The 10,439-nt window shown below is 31.8% G+C and overlaps 1 protein-coding gene across 1 annotated transcript; it reads left to right on the top strand.

Annotated features, from left to right (window-relative positions):
* Nucleotides 1-744: 744 nt before the first annotated feature.
* Nucleotides 745-3,035, top strand: LOC134262381 (uncharacterized). Its single transcript, XM_062744759.1, has 2 exons — nucleotides 745-927; nucleotides 1,848-3,035. The coding sequence occupies exons 1-2, from the start codon at nucleotides 849-851 to the stop codon at nucleotides 2,189-2,191; spliced, it is 423 nt and encodes a 140-aa protein (XP_062600743.1). The 5' UTR covers nucleotides 745-848; the 3' UTR covers nucleotides 2,192-3,035.
* The last annotated feature ends 7,404 nt before the right edge of the window (nucleotides 3,036-10,439 follow it).

The following is a 10,439-nucleotide window of genomic DNA, read 5'->3' as shown; positions in this document are numbered from 1 at the left end:
TGCAAGTTTTAGATTGATTTAAGATGAATAATCAAGATTTGTGCACTCCGGTAAGATATATGCGTATATGCTAATTAAATTATGTATACAATAACCTATTTAACAACAAAATATTTAAGGAGGTTCGATTCTAAGCTTTTGAGCAGATTTTTGTCTGAATCTCTATTTCAAAAATTCCGCTGCATACTTAAGTTCTTCCATAATTTTACATTTTATAATGCTTAACCAAGTTCGATTCAAAACAGCGATTAAATTCCATACAAACAGGAGCCAGAAACTATAATACTTTAAACAAGCTTGAAACTGCATTAAACACAGGAAATATTAAGAGCTATTTGATTCCTGTATTTTCGAAGTACATAAGCTTATGTCCAGTCGTTTATTACAGTGTACTGAACATGTAGCATAGGCCTCGGACCCGGGGGGGGGCTCGAGGGAAGGGGGGGGCTTAGCCCCCCTCTTTTTGCAAAGATAGGCATTGAAAATTGGGGTTTACCTTTTTTTGTTGATATAGTCAACCATCCCCCCCCACCAACTTTCAATTAACCACCCCACTTTCAATTCGCCTATATGAAGGTCCATCATCTTCAGATTTATAATAATAGCATGGAATTAACCAATTTATACGTCTCATTGATTACGCCCCAAATCAATTGTACACTTCACTCTGATCAATAGAACCACTTAATCATTAATGAAAGTACTTAGGCTTCTGGACTACCTCATTACCATGCAGTCAAGTCCCGATGTGGATGCTGAAAATCGATGTCGATTTTAATTTTTTCAATGTTGTTTCTTGGGTACAGTTCGGTGGATGAGGTAGATGTTCATTTCGGTTGCTGTTTACAATGGAACATCTAAAGCGTTTACTTTTTCTGTTATTCTGTGTTCTCATTTTTCATCCCTTACTCACAAAGGCCGAGGCAGGTAAGAATTTCGTGAAACAATTCCTTTAAATTAATTTCTTTATCATTAGTACAATATTGTTTGAGAAGTCGTTATATATATTTATTTATTCATTACCAAATACAACTGATTTCGCTGGGTTTTTTTTTAAGAAAGGAAAGATTTTTTATTGGTATTTTCTTTTAACACAATAATAACATTAACACCAAAAACGTTTTCAAGCAAAACGACAAATAAAATGACTACATAAAAGCGTGTTCTTTCCTGCTTTGTACATTGTATTGAATTTTCAAACATAGAGAATTTCACAAAAAGCTTTCTAATGGCGCATTAAGCTGTTCCTCTCCTCTGCGGTTATTGATATTTTTGGTTTTACATTGAAATTTTCAAATTACTGTATAAAAATCGATAACAAACTTTTTATCGTGGTGGTAATGCACAATTCATCAAATCCGGTAAAACTGATAATAAGGAAATCTGTTGTCGCTAAAAGTTAAAAAAAAATAGATTAATTCAATATTACATTGTAAATGATTATTGCACTTCAAAACAAGTTATGTTTTGGGTCTTTATGATTTGGGGAAATAATTTACTAGTAGTATTTTATATCAGTATCAGTGAATAATTTTATTTCAGTTTGGATAATGCAATTTAAATGCGACTGTAAAGATATTGAATTAACAATAGCATATACCTCTGCAATTATTTCTCATGTTGTTCTGTCTTCTTTCCGTTGTTAACTTTTTATTTATTACCTATATTTAAAAAGTTAAAAATGGCGCTAACTATCCTTGACAAATGATACGGAAATTGAAAATACAGTAGAATTCCAAAATATGAGTTAATTTTGACAAGAAATTTTTATACATGTACAAAGTAAAAATGAAGAAAAATAACCTTACTCTTCATTATCTAAACCTTTTTTTTTTTTTTGTTTGAAGCTGGAAATGGAAGTTGCCCTTGTGATTGTGAATACATGGACAAAATCGACTACTGGAATAATAAAAGCGACGAATATGCTAACAAGACATTGGTCGAAATATACCAGGCGTTACTCCCTCAGCTGGAGGCGACCAAGAAAGCTCTCCAGGAGGATAAGACGCAGTTATCGTCCTACCAGGCCACCAAGACCAGCGCAGTGGACACTCGACCTTCGGCCAGTCAGGTCGGGGGCACAGTTGGGATCGTCTTTGTTTGTATGTTCGTCGGTCTGGTCCTGGCGTTTGATTTGTCATCCTACAAGCGACATCTGAAAACAATACAGTATTGTCGTAAAAGATTTTGACGTTATCAGAAAACAGTCTGATATTGTCGTAAAATTGTGACGTTATCAAAGGATATCGAAATGTATCTGCGAAGAATCTGAAAAGATGTGGAAACTTAAACAAACTGAGAAATCATAATTATCAAAACATGCTGCAGTCTGCTCTACCAAAAATCATTAACTTAAAGGTTTTCATTTTAAAATTCAAAGAATATATACCGGTAATTACTTATCGATTGGTATATGGATATTCATACTTTATATTTGCATGCTTTTCGTTTTCAGTTGTTGCTATGCTTCTTCAAATAATGCTTTTCTACTTTTGTTTCTCATTTAATTGGATGTTAAAAATTCAGGGAAAAAATTAATTTGTCTTTGTGCATTATCTGGAGAGCAATTTCAGCCTCTTTCATTTAGGTTTTAACTTGTACCATTGTTTGCACTGTCATTGACTTTTTTTTTGTAAATTAAAAGCGTTGATAGTCAGGGCAGTCGTTATGCAGATTCCAGAGATAAAAACCCCTAATATTATTGACATTCCACACTACGTGTTTAAAACCGAAAGTATCAAAAGAGAACAACTTACAATGTACAGCGACAAAATTGAATCATGTCTCCTTCTTTGAATAATACAAATGCATGAACATGATATATCCATTTTTTCTAATTAATCTACAGTAAAACCTGCTAAACAATACTGGAGACATGGATGTACATGTATTAGTCCCATAATTATATAGTTGTTACTAGTACATGTAGCCATACGTAGAAGCTCTTACCTGTACATAATAAAATCTTTTAAAGGCAGAGATTTTTTACCGGGTGGTAAATTCCAGGTGAGGGAGGGGCTTATTTTGTACAGGTGTGAATGTTTGGGGGCTAGCAGTCTACCTGTTGCCATCTGTCTCCTAATCCCTCCACAGGAAGTGATTTAATACTAGCAATGCCAGACAAAAATTTTAAAATGAAAATTTTAATTTTTTTTTGTTGTGGGTGCTTCCAACAGCCTATTTAAAAGTCAAAACAGAAAAAATTAACTTGATACAACAATTTTTAACAAAATGACAGACGTTTTAGTACGGCACCCCTGTGAAATATGAAAAACAGATAAATTACAAAAACCAGCAAAACACAACCCCACTCCAGCTGACCATTAAAAAAATCAAATTTCTACATTTTATGACTTCTAGGTGAAAGATATATGTCTCTACTAATAATTAAGACAAAAAATGAAAATTACTCATCAATTATGGGACAGTCAATACCATGATAAATAGGATGATTTCAATAAAGTGTAAAACAAAAAGAAACCAAATTTAAGCTTAAAATCGTATTTAAAATTTCAGCTACTTTTTCACAGTATTAATAAGTTTTGTGTTGTATTTCAACATGATCAATGTATAGAATGTGCCTTTATATCCATGAAATCTATTCTACTTGTGGCATATGAGCATGACATAGTTGTATTAATTACATTTAGTGTATGAGTTGATTTATAGGGTTTTTTCCCTTCTCAATTAAAAGGTGATAAAATTGAGAAGATTTTTAAAGCAATAAATGTTGCAGTTACTTAATATTTGAATAACAAGGAACAGAAAAAAAGTTTATTAACCAAAAACACCACCCCAGTACTCCGAAGCTGAAACAACGTTGAAAATCAACATACCAAAATTCGAAATTTTAAGCTTTTTCTCCAAGTTAAAAACTGTTTAGCATACCAGCTTATAGCTAACACCCCCTATTCATACACCATATGAGATTACTGAGCAATTCCAAGTCATTTATAAAATAAAATGGTGTTGTTATTTAAATGAATCTATGCTGAAAATTGAAACAAAATGATCAAATGCAATCACTCAGAAAGAATGAAAATTAAGAAAACTGTATCCACTATGTTTCAAAGAACTACTAGTTTCAAAGAATTCTGAACAGAATTTTTAATGAAAACTTACAAAAAAATAAACTATCAGTAAGTAAGTCACTAAGTGCCATCTTTTAAAGCATTTCAAAATTTTTGGTCTAAAAATTCTTGTACTGTAACATTATTTAGTTTTATAAATACGTACATAACATACAAATACAAATACATGGAATTACTTATGACAATGTGCACATAGTTACATCACTCGTATCTAGGAATTATGTTAGAGAATTTTTAGATGATCAACTTATTTTTAAAGTTTTCAGAGAGATTACTTTCATATATAGCCTTATTATTTGCATAGTGTATATTGTATTTCTTTAGTGGTACTGACGGTCTTTCTTAGCACTGACAGTCGTGATTTTTCTTACAGATAATATTAAAAATATGTCTTCACATGTTTAATACAGCAAAATATACATTGCAATACTTTCTACACATTGTTTGGGGTTTTAAACTTCATTGACGAGTCTAATTTTGCCACGAAGATTTACAAACGAATTTCCTCTGACCCAACTTCCGGTTAAGGGTACATGAGATTATCGAATGTTTTCAAGTATATTACGTGGGCATACTTGAATGAAATCTTTTGATATCTGTAGTTTATACAATAAACTTGTGGAATATCACCCCTTTTTTCGCGTACTCGATCGTTAAAGCTGAAAAGGGCAGTTGACAAAAATTCAATTGCGCTTACTAACAATGCCTCATGAGATTTTCCCGGTAAAATGTTGTTATACACTTAGTTCAAGGTCATAACTTTCAGAATATCCACCAATCAAAACATCGGAGAAGGCAGGGAAGGTGTCAAGATGCGTAATATAACATGATGTGCATCGGGGTCGAAATTCCTTGTGTTTACAAAATTATGCGCGCGCAGCGCCACCTATACCGCTGGCATTGCTATTAATACACAGTGAAATACTCAGATGTCAAACTTTACCTGTGTTGGGGATTTTGAGACAATTTTTAAATTAGTAGTAAAAAGTTTTTTTTTTCAATTTTACTTTGATTTATTTTTTATATTTTGAAAATACCCCTACCCATTTAAAAAAATTATTATTTTATCATACTATAAATTCAAATATTAAAATAAAGATATTTTTAGATGTTAGTGTATGTGTTGATTGAAAAAAAACTCCTGTAACAACCAGATTAGACTTTTAAAATTCATTCCTCCCCAGGATCCCAGCTATTAATAAAATGAAAAGAGAGTTGAGTTAACTACATTTCACTAAGAAAAAATATCTAGGTTTATCCTAACCTCAACAAGACTTTGTCACCATGAAACATGCTAAAAAAGATTTCTTGTAAATTCTTAACTGAATAAAAAAGGAAAATAGGTGACCCATGATTGGAAACATTATTTTTAGATTTAATTACTTCACACAGTGCTGCTCTGAACTTTGTCAATTACATCTCCACTTTAGGCTTATCATTTAGCATATTAAAATTAATATCGAAATTTCATTTGAAAAAAAAAAGTTTTATGTGCTAAAGTTTCTTTTTTTAAAGCATATTATATTATAATACTTTCAAATACTAAAGTATCTTTCCACCCTCACAATTTTAATGGTTCACTGCGTTTCTTTTTATTTCATATGGTTTAACTTGCAAAAAATATATAGGTCGCCATATTATTTAAGATAGGAGACATAAATAAATAGGAGTATTTATCAACACAAAACATTTTACATTTTTTGTAAACAGTACATTTTATTTATGAAATGTTTTTAAGTTTTGTTTGAGTTATTGGTGTGTGAATCACACGGACTTGTCACGTAGGCATATTTCATGAAAAATATGCCTACGTGCACGTCTGTGTGATTCACACACCAATAATTCACAGTAAACTTCAAAACATTCCTTATATTTATACATGTATTTAAAATGTGTAAAGGCACCAAAAATACTCAACACAGAGGCGGATCCTGGAATTTCGTAACGGGAGGGCGCAGTAGAAGACAGGGGGTCTGTCTGCTGTACTGAAGTCCTAAGTTGGTCTACAGCACGGTCTTTTAGGGGGTCCGGGGGAAGCTGAAAAGTTTTACAAATAAGAGTTGTTTTTATGTTTTCCCTTGATTTTAGGATAATGGACATATAGATTTTACATACAAAAATTTCAAACGGGGGAGGGGGGCACACCAGGCGCGCCGGCCCGGATCCGCCTTTGTAATATTTGAATTTCTCGATGCCCTCTATCGTTGTATCGCTGTAGCCTCATTGTGACGTCACGTTAGCTCCGTACATATTTCTACTCGTGAGTATACACGAAAATGGTATTAAAATCAGTTTCAATATTGGCTTACTAGAAAAACACAGCTAATGTAAATTATATCAAAAATTAAGTTAAAACGGGTTCAAAATCATAATTCTGATGCTGAAAACTCTAAAATACTTGCTACTTAAAAGATGCCTTTGAATTGTGAACATCAGAGAAAATATTTTACAAAACAATTAAAACAGAAAATGATAATACCTGAGAAAGAAGTTCTTGTCCTTGTCAACATTTTTTAAAGATTGAATATTAATTGATTTAAAAAAAGAAAATATACATTTTTAGAATTCTTTTACTTAACAATATTTATCATTACACTGAATGAAAAGCATTCTTCTAAAAGATATTGTTCTAGTTGGAATGAATTGAAATTAATAAAAGTTTTTGCAAAAACTATGGCATCACAGGAGGATGGAAAAGCCTTAAGAAGTGTACTTTAATGTTTTGAGAGTAAAAAACAAATATACATGTAATGCATATTCTCTTTTTTTATTTAGCAGTGTACCCTCTTTAAACATAATCAAAATATCTCGTTTTAGAAATTTGCTGAAAAGTTTGAAGAATTTTCACAAATAATATTCCCGGATAATAGCAAATTTTTGTAAAAGAAAAAAAGTAATTGTTAAATTTTAGGGATCTCTCAGTATTTTCACATCCCATATACATGTTCTTAGATTTGTACATGTAATTTTTTTATATATAAAAAGAGTTATGGGGAAAATTGAATTCACTGCAGTATAGATAGAACAAATTATCGTTTTTCCATTTTTCTTAATTTTAATAATTCAACTGTAACCTCTTTAATATTATCATGATGATGTGTGCCATTGCAATCTTTATAATACGTTAACATATATATTTCTGTTGTTGAACATGACTTTTTTTATTTTGGGTCAGCTGTTGTACCCTTGTCAATAATTTGCAACCTACATGCATGTACGTATATATTTATTTTTCGGGATGAATCGTGTTGCTTTTATAAGGAAATGACTAGGGCGTATTGTGCTAGGTTTTTGCTCTAGTTTTATAAAATAAACCTTTCAAAATATTTTTATCTACGTGTTTTTTGCATGTTGTCTGAAATTAAAGAGTTTTCTTTAAAAAAAAATGATAAAATGAAAGCCGTGCTTTTAAACTACAGTGTAATATCATTTATAATTCAATAGTCCAAAATATAATTGAATTAACATTAAAACATTTTCTCACGACAAAAAGGGATGCCCCTTTCCCAATTAAGCCTCCATTAGTTTGTGAATTTGAAGACATGCCTTGGAAACACCTTAAATGAACTGGTAAAATGAATAGATAAGGAATAGAATGCTTAGTATTTTCTTGTACATTGTTACCGATCGACTTAAAATATATGTGCAATATTTCATTTTTAAGGAAATGTCCAAACTCGAAAATCTAATTTCGTATGGGATGGATGGGATTATTCAAATATAGGTCACAATACCCTTATACACTGTAACAAAAAGTTGGGGATTTTCAACGAACAATTTCTATAGTATGATGTTACGTCTGGAAAAAAAAGAGGGCGCCATGCCCCTCCGGTCTCGAGCGCTAGCAACTACGTTAGTCCAAATTCCTGGAATACGCATGCTCGGCTTCACGGTGGTGCATTCTGGGAAAACTGTGAAAACTACAAACTATAGATAGACCGTACGATAAAAATTTCGTTGTATCATTAAATAACTTTATTTATTTATTGTGTAGCTTACACTTTAAAGATAACTACATAATTGTAATACTTCAAATTTTCCCTTTTTTCTGACGAAAAAGCCCGAGTCATTATCTGATTGTTCTAAACAAATTAAGATATTGAGGGAGTTTTATTTTACGTCTAAGCAAAGGATAGGTTCTGTTTTCAAAACCTCATCACAGTAAAAATATATTCTATATGCTCGCAATCATGGCAATGTAGGCCAAGCAAAAAAAAAATCCATAAACAAGGATTTACACTAAAAGTTAGGAACAAATACCTGGTACATTATTTATTAAAAAGAATTCTGTGAATGGCTTTTAACCTAACAGTTCTTGACAAAGGTGACCCAAATGACCAAGCTACCTCACATCCAATCTCCCATGCAGAGTTGTCGTTCGTTCCTCTCTCAGACACCTCTGCAATGGGCTCACGTCAAGATTTTTGACATAACGTATAAAACGTGATATTTGCAGGACTGCTTTAATTTAAATTAATAGTTCTGGATTGATTAAGTAAAGATCTATCTCAAAAGTCAGACATAAAGATAGAAACTAAATTATAATGAATTAAAACATACGCACTATTTCTTGTGTTTATCACTGTGATATACGCGAGCCAACGACAGAGGTGAATGTATGAGCCGATGCATGGTAGAGAGTGCCTCACATCTTCACATTCGGAACTCTCTATAACAACATTTATGTAAAAACAGGTTCAAATACATCATTCTGATGTTGAAATCTCCAAAATAATTGCTTCTTTAAAGTATACATGTACGAGTATTTTAAATGGGAACCAATTTCACATTACAAATACATTAAAGAAAATGCCTTTATTTAGATACGCGCGAAGAGTTATTACCCTTAGCAATATTTTTCATTAATTAATTAAAGGATGAAAATAGATATATTTTAAAATTCTTTTTCTTCGCAGTATTTTTTATCATACCTGAAATGCATTCTTTTTTCTGTTGGGTATAAATTTTAAGAAAATAAAATTCTCAAAACCGATGACATCAAAGGAGGATGGAAAAACCTTTATGCATGCCTCATTAGTTAGAAAGGTAAAGTGATGCTTGAATTATACATAGTTATCCAGCTTTGTTCAGTAAAAACGTGCACGTATAATAGACACTATTTTAGTAAGAGTTATTTCCCAATGGTCGACAGGTCGGAGATATTCAGGAGCCCAATTTCCCTCATTTTTCAAATAAATAAAAAAGATTTCGATAGGCCTTAATCAAAAGTAATGCAAGAGTTATTTCCCGTTGGCAGTAAGAAAAATTGTGTTTTCTTCCCAAATTGCTCAGTATAACAATTTTATTCATTTGGTTGAATGATAATGAAGGAAATAAAGGCTTACGGCGTCCTACGAGATATAACTCTTGCTAAAATTGTGTTTATCGAAAACTATTTATAGGCAAATATTCTTTCATGTTACATGTACTTTATTAAATCAGAAAACAGACGATAGAATCTCTACTTTAATCGTGGTATATTTACCCTTTCTCAAAATAAATTATTTATTTCAAGAAAGATTTTTTTATTAAGAAATATACACTGTCGGGGTATTACGCAGCTGCATCTGATTGGTCATCACACAGGTCACGAAGAGGTCAACCTGAAAAGCTACTAAGGCAAAAGCAATATCCCACAGAAGATCCCATATATTTTCTAACTTTAGAGGACTTGTGATACGGAAACCAAGTCATCAATTTTTTATTACGGTACTCATTTAATTCAATTTTTTATCATTAATATATTGAAATGTAGTAACTTCTCCACCACATGGTTAGCAGTGGCGTAGCTAGCAGAATATTAACTGTAATCAAAAAAGGAAAGGGGTCTGACAGGGTCCTGGTGGGGCCCAGGGGGCGAACCCCCCACAAGCTCATGGGAATTTAGGGTTTTATACATCAGAAAATAACATTAAAATAGATTTAATTTTACAATCGTCGTGCTTCTAAATATTAACATAAAATTGATAAGTTTTGACAATACTTACAATTCCCCAAATTTTTATTTTCTAAAAGCATTTCTTGTTGTCATGAAATAAGATAATACATTTTCAACAGTGAAAATCTTGCAATAGGCCTACGTGTGGAGTTCCGAAATCCTGACTTTGTGAGGATGATATAATTGATATTTTCATAACATTTTTTTCACATGCGGTGTAAAAATAACAATCAGAAAGCAAAGTGCCACATGAAAGAACGTTTTTGCTTCAATTTCAAATGAGTATTTTCATACTTAACATTTAAAATACACTGTGCACACACTATGTATCAAAATAAGTGTAAAGTTGGCTAATTTTTTTTTAACATTTTTAATTTTACTTTATTCTAGCAACTTTATGAGTACTAGGG

This window comes from Saccostrea cucullata, unplaced genomic scaffold (assembly GCF_032062105.1).
Source record: "Saccostrea cucullata isolate Sc308-1 unplaced genomic scaffold, CSIRO_AGI_Scuc_v1 ctg392, whole genome shotgun sequence".
NCBI lineage: Eukaryota > Metazoa > Mollusca > Bivalvia > Ostreida > Ostreidae > Saccostrea > Saccostrea cuccullata.
Note: the sequence above shows the minus strand (reverse complement) of the source record. Positions and strands in the feature narration are given on the sequence as shown.

Excerpts from the sequence above, each read along its gene's own strand:
- LOC134262381 (XM_062744759.1), top strand. The coding sequence starts at position 849 with ATGGAACATCTAAAGCGTTTACTTTTTCTGTTATTCTGTGTTCTCATT. Across the intron at positions 928-1,847 it reads ACTCACAAAGGCCGAGGCAG|CTGGAAATGGAAGTTGCCCT; the intron begins GTAAGAATTTCG and ends TTTTGTTTGAAG.